The sequence below is a fragment of the Phalacrocorax aristotelis genome, chromosome 5 (genome assembly GCF_949628215.1).
Source record: "Phalacrocorax aristotelis chromosome 5, bGulAri2.1, whole genome shotgun sequence".
Taxonomy (NCBI): domain Eukaryota; kingdom Metazoa; phylum Chordata; class Aves; order Suliformes; family Phalacrocoracidae; genus Phalacrocorax; species Phalacrocorax aristotelis.
The window spans coordinates 2,072,163-2,092,429 of NC_134280.1; the positions used below are offsets into that span (position 1 = coordinate 2,072,163).

The 20,267-nt window shown below is 48.3% G+C and overlaps 1 protein-coding gene across 7 annotated transcripts in view; it reads right to left on the reverse strand.

Annotated features, from left to right (window-relative positions):
• The window catches only part of FMNL2 (formin like 2), a 152,783-nt gene extending 133,070 nt beyond the window's left edge, over positions 1-19,713 (reverse strand). For 5 of the 7 annotated variants that reach the window (XM_075092720.1, XM_075092725.1, XM_075092723.1 and 2 more), the window contains exon 1: positions 19,472-19,713. In XM_075092720.1, the coding sequence (XP_074948821.1) occupies positions 19,472-19,588 (117 nt within the window). In that variant the 5' untranslated portion in view covers positions 19,589-19,713. Of the gene's footprint in view, positions 1-15,994; positions 16,149-18,648; positions 18,732-19,471 lie in introns of those variants that run through there. The other 2 variants (XM_075092726.1, XM_075092722.1) reach the window with 2 other exon arrangements.
• Between the last annotated feature and the right edge of the window lie 554 nt (positions 19,714-20,267).

A 20,267-nucleotide genomic window follows, 5' to 3' on the forward strand; every position in this document is an offset into this window, starting at 1 on the left:
TGTGTTACCATAAAATTACCAAAACCTACAAACTTCTTTCATTTTTTTAGTGCTCTAGTGCTATATTTGAATGGGATAGTGTTTTGCTTCTCCCTGGATTTCTCCTCCAAATGATTATTAAATTTGACCTAGCAGAATGTAAGGCTGCCTACTCTCAGTCTTTATTTGGGAAGTAGCTGAGCCATTAGCTGTCAATTAGCATAAATTCTTCTGTTGGAGGCACTGTCTCCATTGCATGCGACCATCCTAACTCATTTTCAGGGCACAAAGAAGAAAGAGAATACACGAGCAAAGCTCTGGGTTTTTTGCCACTATTCAATTCATCTTATGCATAAATACTGGTAATACAGTTTATTAAATCCCATTTGAGGTTTTCCTTGCCTTCCTGATTCATAAATGAACAAAAATTACTTGATGATTAAAAGAACAGCTTTTGAGGATTCAGTGTATGAAATTTGATAACAACGTGTCTTTGGCTGCAATGCATTTTCTAAGAAAAGGTTAAGTTCACACACAAATTGATAAAAGTACCTATCTGCAACATGTATCATCAACCCACTCACAACCCAAACCATGTTACTGCCCCAACTGCACTAACTCGGGTGTGATGTATATGCCGGTACATCTAACAAGATGGCCAGAATCTCTGATTCTAAGCAATTTAAACTAAAACTCCTATATAAGTAAATAGCTTCACCATTATTTAGAAATCTCCTCTATTGGTAACTGCTTCTGTGTTAAACACCCTTGGACCATGCATCCAGACCACTCTCCTGCAGAATTCTCTCTTGTATTTTTAATCTATAAAATTCTATCAGGAGCATGACCTCCATACACGGTATTTCAATAATGCCCATTATGGAGCAGCAACGGACTTGCTACAGTACCTGTCAATTTGTTTCTGAAGTGAAAACCCTTGTATCAAAGACCTTAGAGGTTTTGCCTTCACATTAAGCATTAAAGCAGTGTATTTTAACAAGAAGATAGACCTCCATCCCAAGTCACTGCTGGCCTCTGCTCGCAGAATGCAATCAACGACATTTATCCCACGTCATCAGAAGGGAAGCAGGAGCGGGAAGGAGGCTGTTAGGGATGCACAGAGAGTACGGGCACTTCAACTTCTTATTTCTAACAAACTCCTCTAGCAACAGAGGTCAGGCCAGCCATTCCCAGGCCCATCAGTGCCTCTCCTATGCATAGCCTGCCCAGTCTCACAGCCTGTCCCGGCAATACAATACTGAGTTCACTAATGATATGAACTAACAGGGAAAAAAACACACCGCATTTCATCAAAACCACAAGCCCTTATGTGACTCAACACAAGTTCTTGACATAAGCATCGCAAGCACCAAGTCACGGTGAAGCCTCGATGGCTTGGGACACAGCACGGACTATGGCATGCAGGAGGGCAACAGCTCAGGCGGGCAGCAGCAAGAGCATTTGAATGACTCTAACACACATTTTCTGCTTTTTCACTGCTTCAACAGGTGGGACACCCAGCCTAAAAAACTGAATTCACAGTCACCAGACTGTTCTGGTACTGAAACGGACCCTGAACACCCTCTGCTACCAAGGTTGCTGCATCCCAGGAGCCTTTTAGCATCTTCTGTTCACACCACCCTGCTAACTCCCCACCTGTCTGCCAGGACGGCGAAGGAAAGGCAGGGGCGAAGCTCCACATGCCATTACCCGTGAGCAGGGCAAGTCAGCTGTGGAGGCAGAGCCGAGCGCTGGCAGATGTGTCCAACTGAAACAGCACTTCTGTATCCTCGTGTAAAATTACTATTCCCTGGCACATGAGCTTTAAAATAAAAGGCTGGGACTTTTTTATTTCTGTGCCCTGAAATAACATCTGCTTCTATCTGGTTCTCAGTTATAATATCTATTTAGAAAGAAAGAGGAAAAACCTGTGCTGTGGGCTTATTCTCTGGATTATTATAATATCGCAGTCTTTAGAAAGGAAGCTTAAAGCAACTACACTCAGGCACGGCAGTCTGAGAGCTTACTGGGTAAAGAGAACGTCTCATCATCTGGAACCTGTGCACCAGATTTTAAAAGCTAAGCTGTTTCTGACGTATCCCACGCTGAGGGACATACTGGGGCTCTGCTGAGGTGGGACATCATTCCTGAGTGCTCAGGGCTGCATCCTGGAGAAGACTTATGCCAACTTCTAGACTGGTTTAACATCAGAAAAAATACACAATGTAAAGACTTAAATATGTTTTGCAGATGTTTTAACTATTAAGCAAAGGAGCAGTAAAACCTCTGTAGATCTTAAGTTGTGTATGACTAAGATTACCAGTGAAATGGTTCTTCACGTAACACAACCTCCACACAATACAGTGCTACCGGAAGCCAGGGACTCGGTGACGTCTTTGGAAAAGATGCTGCATATTAAAATGAAAGTTTTATATTTTCAGGTAATCTGTGGGTTTGAGCACTTAACCGAAAGAAGGAAGCAAAGAATCCTATTGTAAAATACTATCCAAAGAAGTCTATTCTTACAGGCTAGTAAGTATGATTATTGTTTTGCCTAAAGTAAAATAAACCACCTTTTCATTTCATAGGACCTCTTCCATAACATACTATATTTGGAAATAAATATATACTATTCCTATTAGGTAGGGAGATAATATTGTAAACAGAAAGGAGGTGGTCTTGCTCCCAAATTTCCAATTAAATTTGTACTTACAAATGCTCACAGTGTATATTTCCAGAGTGAATCCTCTCCAATTTTAGAATGCAGACTGTTGTAGATTAAAACTAAAGAATCACAGGCCAAATTCAGCCCTCAGCTGCATCAGTAAAGCTCTCTGAGAACTGTGGGCATTAATTTCATCTTATGCATCCAGACAAGAGAACAAAACCATTTGTTCCATCTTGTAATGCATAGAATTACCACACTTAAAAGGAAGACTGTATTTTTTGACCGAGAAGAAGCAGCAGAGACCACCTCTGGAGTCCATCAACTCCTCATAAATTTGCCAGATTAGGAAGATTAGATTTGCACCTACAGACACACCATCACCAACAGTCCTCACCAGCCTAGATACAAAGATCTCTTGCAAGTTAGTGCCTTTTGCTGCTGATGCTCCTCGCTCTAGCAAAACCAGACAGCGTAATTTTAAATAAAGAACCCAGTTCTTCTCCCCCCAACATGCCTATGTATCCCTCTAGAAGTGGAAGAGCCTTTAACGCTTGTGAAATGAGGCCCCGTGAATGTAATGAAAAGCATCTTTCAGAAACGTCAGTGGCATTCAAAATAAAAACTGAATCCACCAGATGTTACAAACAAGCCATAGGTTTCAGATGGCAAATACCATCAGATCCGGGGAAATACTTGCTTCAGCTGACTTCCTTACTCACACGTGAAGTGCTCAGATACATATGGTCTCCCAGCAATTTAAAAAAAAATCAACTCATTAGTGTACCCAGGCACCTGTGCAACACTGATTTTTTTGGTGAACATCATCTTTGATTGAGTTGACCCCATCTGTGGCCATGCCAGCCCAGGAAGGCGAGGGTGTCCTCACCACCGGTGGCCAACGCTGTCCCCTCTCCCTGACACTGTCTCCTCTGCTCCGGGCTGGGTCTGCTCACCGGTCTGACACAGCACAGCCTAGTAACCAGCCACCCTGACTGCCTCACCTCCGCACAGACCCACGCCCCACGGGGCTGGACGAACCATTCCGGAGACACAAATCCTGCTTTTAAGACAAATACACTTCAGTGTCACCCTGTAGCCATGTGTCTGGTCACTTGCAGGAGACCTGAGGGACTATTTTAAGACCTGGGTAAGCCTGCTGGGTACAGACCTGCAACGGGCAGAGCCCACAGCTGCACAAACGTTTCTGCTCCCTGGGGAGGGAACAGCATGGGCAGCCGATTATCCTAAAAAGAAGGGGCTTGTCTTTTGAGTTCTTATTCAGCTCTAACACTCAGTAATATCCTCCAGAGGTCATAATGTGATATAAAAGTAGAAAAAATGGCATCACAGTTACATGAGATTTGCAAAAACATATGCTGCGCTGACACACGCTACAAAGACAATGTGCAAATGCCACCGGGTTCTCATGACAAAAAAACACAGGGACAGTGCTCAAAAAGCCTAGCTGTTTTGTAAGCCGAAGGCTGATCCCATCAAAAATAAACAGAATGAAGAGCATAAAGCTAATCCTAACGTGATAGAAGTGTGGCATCATAGATTGCGTCGCTTATCACAAGCCAGACGTCCTCAGCTGACAGACAAGGTAACAGCATCAGTGAACACGCGGTTAAACACCACTTCTTTAAACCACAGTATCCCCTGAAAAGGGGCATTGCTTCCCGCAGCCATGCCAGCCCTCTGTGCAACTCATGGTGCCCAGCGAGGGAGAGCTGCTCCAGCAGTTCAGGACCTGGTGTAGCTATGGGACACTTTATCATTATGATGAATTATTATATATTGTCAAATTGCTCCCTGCTGCTCAAACACACAGTACGCAAGATCCCTCCCCTCCATCCACCACCAAGTACACAAACAAGAGAGAAACAGAGTTCAGCCTCCTACTAATGTGAAAAATTGTAAAATGTGCTCTCTAATGAACTGTTCTCGCTCATGGCATGTTGATATTTCTTCAGCCGCATTCCCTCCCACAAAGTTAGAAATGCCTTCAAGATAACTGGGGGGAGACGGAGCAGGCTGCTCTCTAAGTAAGTTCCTCAGCCACATTTGGAGCATCCCATTAATGTAAAATCTGTGCCTGCAATGCAGCTAGGGTGCCCTTCGCTCTTCTAATAAACATACTCAATGCGCCAACTCGCTGCCCAGCTCTGAACTTTTCCATGCAAGACCACAACACCTCCCACATCACTGCATGGATCCACAAACAAAGCACAGCAACCCAAAGTCAAGTCTGTATTTAGGCCAGCGCTCATGAAAGTACTAAAATGCCTTTAAGGTTCCCACCCGGGTAATAACACTTGCAACCCCTCGGGGAGCCCTGCTGGGTCTCCCCTGCTCCGCAAGCCTGGCAGTTCAACAGGAGCAAAGGCCACCCCAGCAGAAACCACTGCTTGGTAGTGGTAAGATGCCACCCAGTAGAAGTCCTAAAGTGCAAGATGCAAATGCAAAGACTTTAAGTTCTCCACCATTTTAAAAAGTCTCTGTCCTGCGCTGGCAGTGCCAGTAACAGCAATGCAAACACCACCTTTGCTGAAGACCAAACTCCACTCTCAGCTGTGCACAACTTCAGAGAAGTCCCTGCGGGAGGGACCTGCACAGACATCTCCAAGGATGGAGCCTGGCCAGAAAAATCCATAAAACTACTGACCTGCTGTCTTTTGACCTGTCTAAAGCCTTTATTGTTATTACAGCGCACTGAGATGCTGCAATAGCTGCTGATTCCCACTCCTGTGAGGAAAGGGAAAGTTTCAATCCAAAAATTGCTAATCAAGGGAATAAGCAGAAAACTGAAAATCTCTAATTGAAAGAGGAGGAGGAAGCCCACAGCCAGGCCCTCCGGTACCTTGAGTACATAGCAGCAACTTGGAAACCAAAATTACATCATTACTGAGCATTGGAGAGTCAGTGCATACGGCTTCCACAGAGGAACGGCAGACGTGTCCCTGGACAGGGTATCACGCAGCACAAGGTCAGCCACCCTAAAAGCTCCGCAGGATAAGAGCGGCCACATTCAAGGCCGTAATCAGTGTTTTGGCTACACTGCTTTACAGTTCAGCAAAAGACTCCCCGTTTTCCACTAGTACCTCTGCGAGAAAAGCTCTCGCTGCGGTGAGCCACAGTGCTCACAGCCCACCAAAGCGTTACAACACGGCTCTCCCACGAGCCCCCGGCCCTGCCGGGAAGGGAACGACTCAGGCAGAGGCAACACACGCGCCACCGCTGCGGAGCTATCACACAAGGGATATCTTCTTAACGAGTAATTCCTAAACCCTGACGATGGAATCAATCCAAATCGGAATTTTTTTGGGTGTTAAGGGGAGGTGGATTTCTCCTTACGCAGGTTTTCTGTGGAATACGTTTTGGCACAGTAGTAGCAATTGGGAGAACATACCCAAATATGCTTGTTGGTTAATCTTTAAAAAATTACGATAGGTATTCTTTCTGTTTCAATGCATCTATGTGCTTATTTCTGTATTGAAATAATCCAGGCAGCGTACAAGAACTGTGCTTTGTACTAGAAATGCAAGTAACACTCTGGTCTACATGGGCTGCCGCACCTCAAGGATCGCCACTCCCTCCGAGCACCGAAAACAATTTTAACAATTTACTGAATGCCTTACAAGTGCGTCTGGGTAGTTTTCACTCCACTTGCTAAACAGAAGGGATAATTCACCTTTGACAAAGATTTGCCATCAGACGTAAAACAAACATTAGCAAAACCAAACAAACAATAGCTTCGAGCTTTCCAAGTTAAAGTACTTCTCCCTGTCAGTTGTGCAACCTTTCGTCTCCGAGCCAAACAAGAATCCACTGCCGGAGAAGAATTTCATACTTAATCAATTTTTGCCTCGCTCACGTTTGTAGGTATCTGACTTCCTCATCTTAACTGAAAATCCCACGTGCTCACGATGCAGCGAGTGCCCTCTGTAATTACTGCAGTATCTGAGGATGCAGGAGCAGTATCAGCATGTGAAAACTGAGCGCTGGTTTTCCTGCCCTGCTCTGCAAAAGGACGACTTCATTTGCATCACAGTTGCTGATGAAGGATCCCCGCTGCTGCTGAACACAGAAGGACTCAGCTCATGTAAACTCTTGCACAATGTCTTTTATATTCTAATTGAAGCACTTAATCTTCTGCCAAAATCCTCCCCTAGTACAGAGAAAGCCCACCTGCCTTCTGGTCTGTATGGCAGCCTGGGTTTACAGGTGTATGCACAGCTTTATTTCTGGGGAAACATCTTGGTTGCTCGCATACCAAGCGATGGCTGACCAACACAGAGCTGGACAACCACAGTTACGATATGGTACGGTGCCAACGATTCGCCGGACAAAGCTTTTGCAGACTCACTGTGTGCAAGGGAGATGCCTCACATAGCAGGAATGGCCATCAGTCACACACCTGGTCATGTAAACCTTCATGCGTGACTAGCTGAAAGGTCACTGCATTTAATCCGTACAAAGTCTGAGACTTAGCTTCCTAAGTTTCTCTTCTCCCACTCTTTTGCTGTTTGATCTGAGTCCAGTAAATCTCTTTTCATGAACACATTCAGCATGGTAAACATGCATAAGGAAAACACTGCTGACTATATCTATCCCAGGATTACAGGTTCTCATATAAAAGGATTTTAAAAAAATTTTAAAAAGAAAAGCATTTCCCCCCAGTGTTTAGTGTCCATCATTCATCCGCTCACACATCTCTGCATTAAAGATGGCATTTGTCTGTTTTCTACTGAGAGAAAACACAGAATTAACTTCCAAGTCAAGATGATTCTTCGGACCCTCACGACCCCCTTTCATCATCATTTTCTCTCCTGACACAAGCTCCACCACAGCTTTGATACCGCCCCTACTTCTGCAGAAGAGAGGTCTTCCGCGCAGCACTGGTGACACAGCACTTCGCAGGCCGTGCTGGACAGGCTGCAGCGCCCACCAGCCTCTTCAGAGTGCAGCATCTGCGGGTGAAGATAATCTCTCCCACCTTCATCCAGAGTCACAGGCCAATTATCTTTGAAATACGCCTTGCGGTCATCAAAGGGACATTTTTCAATTCATACGCGTGTGCATACACAAAGAGGGACAAAAACCTCACCTCCAGAATACCACAGAAAATTAAAAACTGGAAGGGAAGGTGAGAAGCAAACAAAACCATTAACTCTGTCCCAGCCCAAACCAGTACAAAACGAGATATTTTTTTTTCAATACATCAAAGAAAAAAAAAAAAGATGCCCTGAAACACCAGAAAATAAACAGACTGAAATGCTGCTCTTCAGCTTCTGCGTAACTAAGCTAGACAAATGAAAGACTTTAAAGGCAAGCTGACACGGATCCGCAAAGGTAACTTCAAAGAGCCAAATGCCAGCTGCCAGGTCCCAGATCTCCCCCCGGTAGCTGGAGAGGGGCACAGCGGGCTTCCAATGTGTCAAACACATGTTCACAGGGGGAGGCAGCCAACATTCCCATTTGCTTTTCCCAGGGGTTATGGCAAGTGCCGGGAGGTTGGGGGACATTATTTCGAACCTCTGTCCTGTTGCTCAGTTTTGGGGGGCTCACAATAACTCAGGGTTCCTTTTCAGAAGGTAACAGGTGTAACTCTCATGCCTTGTCTTCCTCTGCAGCACCGCGAAGCTTGTGAAAGATTCATGGATTAAAAAATGCCATGAAGTACAAAAGTCATTGTTTTATTTACCAAAAAGAATATCATACATTTGCCACACTTAGATATTCATTTACATGATCAAGAGAACAGGCATTTGTATTTGAAGCTCTGACACGGAGCAGAACTGCCTTTTTGCAGACAAGCTGCCGCTTCCCTGTGTGCTGGGAGAGGATCGCTCAGAAGACGTGACAACTCTAAGACTATTTTAAGAAGCTGCAATTTTTAGAGAACAAGATTCACAACAATTCAGGGTTACCTGTAAGCTAGATGCTATCACAAAAGGATTAAAGTTATTACCAAACACTTCCCGGCTCAACATACAGGGCACCTTAATAATTATCATTACGTCAAATTGACTTATTCCGTTTACCTGAAGAGCATTGCTGGCCATCAAGCAACACCTTACGCAAACGCAATGAAAGGTAGCCTATGAGGCAATGCTTTTTGTAGAGGTGGCGTGCCAGCGAACCCCATGATCCTCAGAAGCATGACTACGCCACATAATGATTTGTTCAGGGCCAACTTCTCCCAGGAAAGCTCACCCTGTTTCAGACAGCATCCTTACCATCAGCTCCCCAGTAAAACTCTGTACACGGTATTTCATTTTGACGCCGGGTAACACGCTTGCCTGTGAGAGCAGAACACAACTATTTAGGTTTGCAGTATTAGGCTTATTATGTCTGAGAGAAGAGACAAACACAACATTGACCTAACATATCTGTGAGAGCATGCAGATACACAGAGGCTCTCATATACACATGCAACATCAAAGCTCCTCTTTGACCACGCTTTAAGTTAAATATTTGTCATAGTTAATTTATTTGATCTTCTGTATTTGCAAGGCTCAGAGCTGGGCAGAGAGCCCTTTGAAGCACTCCCAAACACACTAAATTATTGGAAACGTTTGTCAGAAACCTGCTGCGTAAACTCCACCAAGCTACCTCCATCGCCTCACAGACCCTCTCGATAACGGTGCCACCTACCTCTGCCAGAACAGCTGGCTTCAGAACTGCCGGAGGTAAACGTGTGTTATTCGTTTGCCTCTCTTACAAGATGGCAAACAGAATGAAAGGAGTCAGCAGCGGGACATGCCAGAGCATTAGCTGGATGAACAACCCGAATTTCTGGATTGAACAATTTGCTGCTTCATTTTAATTACTAGCTTCTGAAAGACTTCAGAAACTTTGCCAATTTGTGCAACCCTCTATTCTTTGCTTTTGGCCTCAACTGTACAGTCATTTTGCAGACAAACAAGTAACAGATGTACAATCTATATTCACCCCAAGTCCTTTTATAGTAAAATGACTTCTGGCCAAATAATGTATATTTTAAAAAAATCAAGAAAAAAACAAACAAAATCCACCCCACTAATTCTTGTATTTAAAGATATCTCCCACAACACCCAAACACACACTAAAAAAACCTAAGACTTCATAAGCTCCTGGAGGCCTCAAGGATCTTCTGTCCAGGAGCAACTTCTGCCCTCAGCCAACATTCGCTCAAGGACAGCGGCCAGAACAGGCCACGAACACTGGAGAAAGCAAGGGCTCCGTGGGCTCCTGCTGCCGCCTCCAAGCACTTCTGTCTGCTGGACTGGGGTACAACCTCTGAAAGGGCAGGAGGCTGTGGTTAGTACTGCTCTCTCTGCTCCATCCAGGCAACGCAACACAGGAGAAGTCCCATCTGCTAGGGGTTTTCCTGAGGACCCTTCTAACACGGGTGTTTTCTCTGGGGCACAGACCAGGCTGCACCGACTGCCATCACCCGAGCAGCCCCAGTGCACGGCAGGGCAGTTCCCAGGGCAAAGGGCCGCAGGATGCCCGTGCGGAGGTGTCCCCGCTTGCCTCTGCAACGCCTCAGCTGGGAAGCAGTCGGGCACGGTTCCAGCTCATGATCAAGTACACACAGTTGCTCTCAAGAGCTGCAATGCAGAGTCCTGTAGGTCCACGCATCGCGCAGCACTCATCTGAAGACCATTCATTTCCAGTACAAGACGACTATTATGTTGCTTTATGAATATCCTCCCAAAATATATGTTTAACGATGCACAGTTACGGAAGACAAACACTTGTTTTGTTAGAGGTCCCATGGTAAATTGAAAACGAACACACATCGAATTTCTACAGCATGTTAGTTGAAGCATGGGCAAGCTATACATTATCCAAGTCTTTATGCAATGAAACACTTGTGAAAGGCAGTAAGGCACTATTGTAGGAAGAGACAAAGCCTGGCACAAATTAACGCTTATGTTTTCCAATATATCCATATATAATGTTGTGCACCTTGAGTTATTAAAACTACAAAGCAGTTGATCGAGGTCAAAATAATCAGTGCAAGTGAAACAGTGTTCATTTAAAACAGGGGTGCACATCACGTACCTTCTGCCACCTACAGACCCGGGAGCCCTTTGCAAAAGCGATTGGGAACACAGCATTTTGCGGCGACGATGTTACGTGGGTAAGAGCACAGCCCTTCAGGGTGAACTGCTGTAATCGTATGATGTCCAAGCACTAAAAACCTGCTCGTTTTACTACACTGAGCCTTCAGAATTGAAATGGACAGGATGTTATAAATGGGAAATTACTGCTTTTTAAGCAACAGCAGCTGAAAGTGCTTTTACCTGACCAGCAGGCTGTGGCCTTTGGCTCCAGTGATGCTACAGTCACTAAACGCTGGAGGCTTGGGCTGGATACTTTTTTTTTTAAAACACAATTATAAATCAAATTGAATGAGTTGGTGTCACTTATTTCCCATACCAAATTCCCAAACGCACTCTTCCAAACAAACAAAGAAGCAAACAAACAATAATTCAGCTCAGCTTGTCTAAAACGCGGCAGCAAACAGCTCGCTGCGGAAGTCTTCCAGCAGCTGGAACGGCTGCTCCACTGCTGCTGCCTGGGAGCACGTTTCAAACTGCTCGTCTCAGAACACGCAACACACGGTTTTGAGCCTCGGCTAGTTTTAAGGTCTAATCTTGTGGTTACCAAAGAAAATCACATTTACCTCTGTTACTGTTTTTTTTTTCTCAGCAGTGAGACAACCCTCTGGAGCAGGGCAGACTCCATCTGCAAGCACTCCCAGGGGACCAACTGCAAAGCCCGTCTGAAACCACCATGCCTTCTGCTGTCACGCACGCCTCCCGAGGACACAGCACCCAGAAGGGACCGGGAAAAACTCCTGCGGTTTTCTTTATGGATTCCTGCATTGGAAAGTATTTTGATCTTGATCATAATGGGCTTAATTCAAACTCAAGAGGCAGCCCAGATGCTTAAAAATAAACTGGGGATGAAGAACGTTGCTGCATTAGCATGTTTTGCATAATTCATTTCATCGTGCTGTGGAGAACTCTTCAGTTCCCACTCCGTGCAAGGTCATGATGGCAGAGCAGGCATGTGCTCCTCCACAGCTTCATCCGGACAGAGCCGGGCATCAGCCTTCCCTGCCCAACCAGATCACACCGAGGAGGAGGTCTGCAAGCAAGGCACAGGGCAGCTGCAGGGGTGCTGGTGTGACTTCCTGGCCTGCTTCACCATCTCTCCTGGAAGACCACCCTTGAAAACTAAGCAGGACAAAGACCTTATCATTTTTTAAACAATTTTAAATTTGCAGTTTCTGTTATCAAAGAACACTCTGTTTAGGAGTGCCCTGTTAGCACCTTAATTTAAAAGGAGCTCAAGAGGAGTCAAGTGATGAGGCCCCTTCATACGAAGCTTCACATGTGGTTAGGGACAAGTCAGCTCACCGACATCTGCCAGACACGTCCCCTCGCACGCCGAAGCACATCAGCGAGCCGTGATGTAAACGGCACTAAACTCTGCTGAGGGACATCACTGACGCCTGACAACTTGTGCCACAGAATCTGCAGCAAAACCAAAGAGGTCGATTTACCTCCTTACTCATGCTACAAGTCAGCACTGGGCGTCAGCGTTGAAGTGGGACCATTTCTTCTGGAGGTAGGTAGCGATGGTGCCACTGGAACACAAACCTGCCCCACAAGCCCCTTCCCTGGCCACCTCCTGCTCACACCCGCTCGAGAAGCCGCTGCTCAAAAGCGAGCATCACAGGCTGCAGAAAGACCAGCAGTCAGGTCAGCAAAAAAAGGCAAAAGCAAAACTGAAATAAATCACGGGGATTTTCCTCTTCTAAAGATGGACAGTAGGCTGCATTCATTCTCACTTCTCTGTCACAGAGTTGGAAGAACAGCAACCAGACTGAAAAACAAGCAGAAATGCTGAAAGCTCAAGGCTAAAAATGTATTTGGGGGAAAAGGCAGGAACTGGCACTAGGTTTGCCTTTTATTAACACCCCAATGACCAAACAAAAGATCAGAAAGCGACTGTCAAACTTGGTTTCACTTTAGGAGGCAATCCAAGCTACAAATAATGAGGAAAAAACTCAGCTACTCCTGTAGGGTCTTTCACTCCCTTAGCTAAGAACTGACAGACCAAGATGACAGATTTAAACCACCTTTTCTAACAGGCTGGGGGGGGGGGGGGGATTATTTTATTCAGCGGGTGGAGGTCTCAAAATGAGAGCAAAACACTGCCTGAACCCCGTTAAAAACAGATCTGAGATGAAGCACACCAGGCCGGTCCCTTTTGCAACTGTAAGGAGCACCCAGCACCAAAAGTTCAGGAGGGAAAAATACTCCCCTTCTTCTAAGCAGCCATAAAAGCAAAGGACACGGGTTGATAATTAGCATACACACCTTCAGGCAGCTGGTTTATTGTAAAATAAGCATTTGGACTCCAAAAAGTTGCCTGAATAATTTACAATCTTCACCAAATGAGTCAAAAATATAACAAAAATAACAATACCACCACGTACTTTTGAACAAACGCATGGGGGAAATCAAACATTTTTGTTTGGTTTTGTGTTTCTGCTGCGTTTTGCTATTCAGAGAGGGGGGGGAAAAGGGTTTCTCTAGACTTTAATACCTTTTCACAGAGCGTGAAAAGCTAAAGTGATTTTTCTTCTAAATGAAAGAAAGACTAAAGGCAGACTCCAACGGCTCCAAGTCATTCAATCGTCAATCGAAAACAATTCAACAGCTACTGTTTTATTTAAGATCACCTTGTAAATTCTGAATTTCATTTTGTGCCTCTCTCAAATTCTTTCCCTAGCATCACCCACTACATACAATACCGCAGAAGAGACCATTTAACGCCTCGGGGCCAAGTTTTGCATGACCTTGCTTGTGAAGAGAAAATAAATAAATAAATGAAAACCAAGACCTTCACCTCTTGCACACAAGGTTAAGGAAGTTGGTAAAGATGCTTGATAAAGCTTCAGTGCACCCGAGGAAAGATGATGGTGCAGGTTAAGGGTAAAGGCAGGGGGCTTGCTAGCTCTCGGCGGGAGGAATTCAGCACCCGCAGGAGCAATCACCCTGTGAGTCCAAGGGTCACTGCACACAAGCCACCCCAGACGTGGGCACAGCCACGGTAAGGACCTTACCCCACCGCGAGCCAGCCCCACCAGGGCCATGCAGAGGCCCCATCCCCTCCCCAGAAGAAACTCGGGACTCGAACCACCACGCACGGTGACCGCAGGGTCCTCCCCAGAGCCCTGCACAGCACAGAGGGCTGCAGATGGAAAGCAGGGTCTGTACTGCAAAACACCCCTACTCACACCTAAAGGAAAAAAGGTAACCATCCTGCCACTTTCGCAGATGTGCGTGTTTCTCACCCTGTTTTGTTTTCCACCTTAAAAAGTTGACTGACCTGTCGTTACTCGCCTTAGACAACAGCGCGGGGCAATTTGCAAGGAAATATGATGTGATGATGGGTTTATACAGCACACAGCACAAAAAGGATTAGAAAAATCTCTTTGCTGTCATTACCATGACCGGGTTTGCGGATTCAGGCTTTCCTGCCCACCAGAGACGCCCCTGCCCGGCACCCCTAGAAGCAGCCCCAGCCCTCTGGGGAGAGGGAGAAGGCCAGGCGTGGGTTCAGCCCCACTGTGCAGGCTTCAAACTGCGGCCCCTTTCACCTGGGGTTTTTGACAAAAAGCCTACTACTTTCAGGCTATTCGGAGCGTATGAGCAAGTGACACACGCAGTTTGACAGAATGGGTTCATACCATCATTATAGCCCAATAAATTAAGGCGATTATTTTGTATGGAAACCGGTACATGGGAAAAATATATGCATCTACATCAGCTTAGCCATTTTTAATTCTCCAAGGTTTCCAGGATCTGAAGTTAATTTTAGGAATGTGACTAACTTGCTAGTAGCTAAATACCCACCACAGCATCCTTGTATTCCAGACACTCAAAAAAAAAAAAAAAGGAACGTTTTTACAAAAATATTCTCCTGCAATGTCTAGGTGGCAAAACTTACAAATGCCATCTACTGATTTACAAGGCAGAGTAACAGATGTGTCACCACCGAGCACAACTTCACTCTGAATTCAACCCTTCAGAAACACGTATCTTTAAAAACACCCTTTATTAGATTGTTTCTCCAAGCAAAAGGTGTCATTGCTCGAATCATTTAAATGAGGCCCCGAGGAAAGAGCCCAGAGGCAGCAGCCTGTCACAAGTGAGGCCTGAACAAGAAAACGCAGCAGGTCTTTACAAAACCTGAATTTTAGAGATCTCCTTTTCCTGAAGGTCATTCCTAAATCTAATTTAGAGTCTCTCAACTTCCATAGTATTGCTTTCAAATTCCACAAAAACCACACAAACTATGCCTGACATGAGAGTACAGGATCTCAATCTAAACTCATCCCACAGCAGTTCTGTTAAATATAGGAATTACAACAAGGAATCCAATGCGCCACCAACCCCACCAAAGTGAGGGAACTAATGCTACCTCGCAGATATCTCCTGCAACCATGTTATGCTCTTTAATGATTTGCAGACTCTAAACCATATATATTAGAAAACAACACATAATATATTTGATAGAGGATTAGGAAGAGGAATGGAAAACAGCTGGGAAACATTAGAGAGTTTTCACACTAAGCTTTCAAAATCTTTAGCAATAGACATTAAAACTCCCTTGACTGGTATGGAAAACGATGCTCGAACAAAATCCACTGTGGAGAAGCAAATTCTAAGGGAACAAAGAAGTTCCTATTGGCAAAGCCTTGTGTGCATTCAGGAGAAGCAGAGCTGATGCCCTGCCTCCAGGTAGGTACCATCATGTCAAAGTGAGCACAGTGGGGCCAGGAACGGGACAGTGGAAACGCCTCCTCCCTCCACACTCCCCTCACCCTTCAGACGCTTCCCTCCATCCTACAGGACCAGGCACAGAAGACTCCTTTGTAAAATGAAACACCACTTGGTGGGGGTAAGAGGATATTTCCTGTTAGCCTCACCACAGATTTGTAATCCAACAGTCAAATTATGTCAATCACAGCTCATTAGGCAACAATTTACCCTGCCAACTCTGTCCTGGCTGCTTCCTCCAAACCATGTGTCATTTGCAAACGTACAACCCCGTTACCGGTTCAGAGAAAGACCACCCTGCTGCACGAGCTGGAAGCCTGGCTTTTACCCCCTCATCTCCAAACTCACGACTTGCTGCATTGGATGGCGGTGCCATAATGTCTAGGGACGCGTTCGGCACACTTGGTTTGCAACGGCGCTCGCACACGCTGAACAATGGCCTCCTAAGCAAAAAACTAGGGTTAGTTACTAGAATTCATGATTTATGCACACTTGCCTGATGTGTCCATAGGAGAAAGCCAGGAAAGAAATCCAACACAGCTGAGGAGGAGAAGCAAGCACGTTGGGGAAGGGACAGCGGCGGGAGGTTCCTGCAGACGTGCATCCAAGGGGCTGAGCCAGTTCTGGCAAGCTCAAAGTCAGCGCCAGAGCTGGGATCCAGCTCCCAGTTCACCTGGCACCCCTCACGGGCAAATCGGAAACTTGGTGGCTATAACACACCGCCACTTCCCTGGACTTTACACTCTTGCGTAAACATGGAACTAAGGGAATTATTTCACTTGTTCTACCAAAAGGGAAGAATTCACATCAGGTTGAGAGGATGGAAACAACACCTAGCTTTCAAATGGAAACCTGGATCTCTCTTGGGTTATCCTCCACATTTTTCTCTTCAAAGAACACCCCATCAAACGTGGTGTCTTCCTGAAACACGCAGACAGAGCCTGGTCCTCACTAACAGAGACGAGTACAAATCTCAATGCAACAAACAAGCCAGGGAAGCACATGTACCACACCAGTGCCAAAAACAGTACCAGGAGACACAGACCCACAGGGAAAATCCTCTCACGTTATTTGCCCAGCAGACCAAGAGTTGTGATGCAGCCAGAGCCGGCCTCGCTGGCCTTCACCTCGATCAGGTGCTGCCGCACGTGTGCTCAGCGCATCCCCAGTAATGCCAATGGCACCGTTACAGACTGGAAGAGCATATTAGCAGAGTTAGATTTGAGAGCTTCACCAAAAAAGCGTGACCTGGAGCACTTCCCATCATCTCCTGCAATTTATGCACTTCAAACCTCAAAGAGCGAGCCTAACCAAGGAGGGAGTAAGGTGACTACGTACGTTTGAAGCGGACAAGCTACTTCACCAGAGACCTTCCTCAAGACTAAGGCTGCCAACAACGCAGCAAACCCAAGCTAGCGCACACATGCATCACCTCCAGGCACACCACTGCTCATCCATCCCCTTGCTGAAAGGACAGCAGAGCTCCTGGAGAACATCAGAAGGGTAGGTTCAAAGCGGAAGAAAACTCGGGAACAGTCAACATCACAGCATTTGCAGTAAAAATGTGACAACCTGTGCTCTCCTCACGGACATGCATGTGTTTTAGAGGGCTGTGGCTCACTGTGCTGGCTTTCCACAGGAGAGATGAATAAAACCTCAAAATATCTTTGTGAGGCTGCTCGGGAAGAACCCTTCCCACACGTTCCTCACTCTTTGCATACAGAAATGGAGATGAACCGCTCAGCGTGATAACTGTGTACCTGCGTGCGGCTGCAACTCAACCGAGCTGCATGTTCATCAACGTCAAAGAGAGTCCTACAAATTTCATTAGCGGTACGAAAATTGCTATTGTCAGGAAAGCCCTTCAGGACCTCACCAGGGCTCTCTGAGTACATAAGCAATGCTTGTGCCAAGGCTAATTTCTTAAGATGGCGTGTAAAGAAGGTGAGATTTAGTCCTATAACCTTCAGCATCTCCTTCTTCATACTCACATCTCCCAACTAATCCACTCTCTCCCTACAGAAAATATTCATCTTTTTTTCCCCCTGACCACCATTCCTTTCTCATTAATCCCTGCTGTGCTACTGCCTACCATCTTCCGGGGTTTGACCAGTGGCACAGTCATCTTCCCCTCAGAGCCACAGAGAAAACAAAATAATAACAGCCTAGGAGTTCATTCTTTCATAAAATAGTCAGATATTTCCTGGAAGCTGCAAAAACACCAGCCATCTCTGGCTGGCTACAAGAACAGGCTGAAAGCGGTATTTTGGCTGTTCCAGCAGCAGTGTTGGGGCCCCATCTTGCAGCTCCTCCTGACGGGAACAGACCATCCAGCACCCCGTTTCTACAGACATGCATCTGCACGGCTGCTGCTCCCTCTGGCAGAGCTACGGCACTCCTCCTCTGACCCTTAATTTAAGTCCAGCTTCTAAAAACGGATGCCATCTATTCCTTTCAAGTACCACAAGATATTACAAGCATGGTCCTGTTATCTCCCGTATTTACGTTATATGTATCCATCACGTTCTGCTTTGCCAAACAATGTCTCTTTCTTTTACTGATCTAGTCAGTCGGTCCTAACTCAAACCCACTAAATTTTCTCCCACAGACCATGCACACAAATCAAGCCCGGCACCCTTTTGGCAGGTTAAGATGACTCAAGAGTTGATTCTGAGCGATGCACTGCTTGCGGGGGAATCGCCCGTCTGCAAAGCGACCACGGGTTTCCCCGACAAGAGCAATGCAAGATCAGGCTTTTTCCACTGTGCCTAATAATTGTAACATCTCACTTGCCATTTGGCTCATCAGTGGGGGTTCCTGACTGAATAGGCTTATTCTTTTCTTAGACATGATAATCTAATTGGGTCTAACCAGAAATAATCCCCAACACACACCAGTTTGTGAATCCTCGCCCGGCACCGAGAGTATTTCAGATGCTGGGGGGGGTTGCTCTAATATCTGATATGGGAATTACTCTCGCAACTGCTCGCCTGGCTGGGTTTCACGTGGCGTTACGGGGAACGCCGGGCACAGCACGCACACGGGTTTTACTCATTCTCCTCCCCAGTTTTTCACAGCAACGTTACCCAAAAGTAAGAAGGGCAGGGAAGAAGGATGGGTCGTTGTAATCTGTTTGCACTGCTTAGACACCTGAAGGAAAACAGGACGTTTGCCCAAAACGCTCCCGTGCAGCACCAAGTGAAGCACTGCCCTTCCTCGGAAAGCTCTCCTGGGCGGGCGATCTCACACACCGAGTCCGTCGGGCCTCTCAGGTGAGGGGGAAAGAGCGAAATAAAGCCCCCAGCGCCCGACAGAAACGCCAGCGGTCCAGAACCGCCCCCCGGTGAGCCCCGGGGACGCCGCCGTGCCCCGGGGGGACCCTCCGCCGGGCCGGGCCCCCTCCCGACCGGGCTCCTGGATGCCGCCAGGCCGAGGCGAGGCCGCAGTACGGCTCCGCGCCGCCGCCGGCTCCCCGCACCGGCCCGCCCGCCCCTCCCGCCGGGGGCCGCCCCCGCCCGGCCGTGCCCTGAGGGGAGGGGGACAGAGGCCGGCCCGAGGGAACCGCCGCGGCCAGGGCCAGGGCGGCTCTTCGGGGGCTCCGGAGACAAAGAGCCGCGGCCGGCGCACACGCCGTGCCCCCCGCCCCGCTCCTCCGCGGCCCCGTCCCGCCGCCTCCGGCCGGGCCGGGAGGTGCGGGCGACACCGCCCCGCCGAGCCCACCTGTGCCGCCGGGGGCCGCCCAGGGGAGAGCGCGGCGGGGCAGCTCCCGCCTTCGGTCCCCCCAACTTTTCCCCCTCAGTTCCCAACCGCCAGCACCCGCAGTCCCCCGCAAAACCCCCGCACACTCCCGGGCCGGGCGCGGAGCCCCGCGACAATCACCCCCCCCCTCCCCCGCCCCGAGCCCCCGCCACCGCGGCGGGACGCGGCGCCCCCTCCGACCCCGCTCCCCACAGACAATGGGGCCGGCGCTCACCAAGACGACGGCAAAGCGCTCCTCCAGCTCGCCGGGCTCGGGCATGGGCAGCTTGAGGGGGACGCTGTGCGCCCTGAACTCCGTCTGCTGCGAGTCCACGCTCCCCGCGTTGCCCATGGCGGCGGCGGCGGCGGCGGCCCCTCCGCGCTGCCTCCGCGCTCCGCGCCGCCGAGCCAGGCGGGTTCCGCGCCCCGCGGTCGCCCTCTAGCACCGACGGCGGAACGCCGCGCCGCCGCCCGTCATGGCTGGCCGCCCTCGCCCTCCCCCCGGGGCGGGCTCCTCACGGCTCGGGCTCCGGCTCCGGCGGCGGCTCCCCCGCATGCCGCCCCGCACAAAGCCCAGCTCCGCCCCCGGCCCAGGGCGCGCTGGGACTCGTAGTCCCGCCGCCCCGCGGGGGAGGGAAGGGGCCCGCCGGGGGTTCGGGTGCCCCCTCGGCCTCCATTTTACCTCAGCCAGCGCGGCCTTCCCCACCCAGACGGCCGCCCACGGCCTACGGGGCGGGCGGGAGCCGGGGGTCTGCCTGCCACGGGCCCGCATCCTCCGCACCCGGAGCGGTGTCAGCGGCGGGGCTGACAGACACCCCCTCTGCGGCTCGGGGGCCGCTTGGCTTCGGACGGCGGGGAAGGTTTGAGCCGCGCTGAGGGGCGCTGGAGGAGTCACGGCCCCGCTCGCCGACCCCACAGCCTTTCACCAAAATCGGGAAAACGGGGCAGTATCAGGGTGACGCCACCCAGATAAATCTGTAATGGAGAGGACACCGCCTTGGCAAAATTGGGAGGATCATCCATCTCCCATG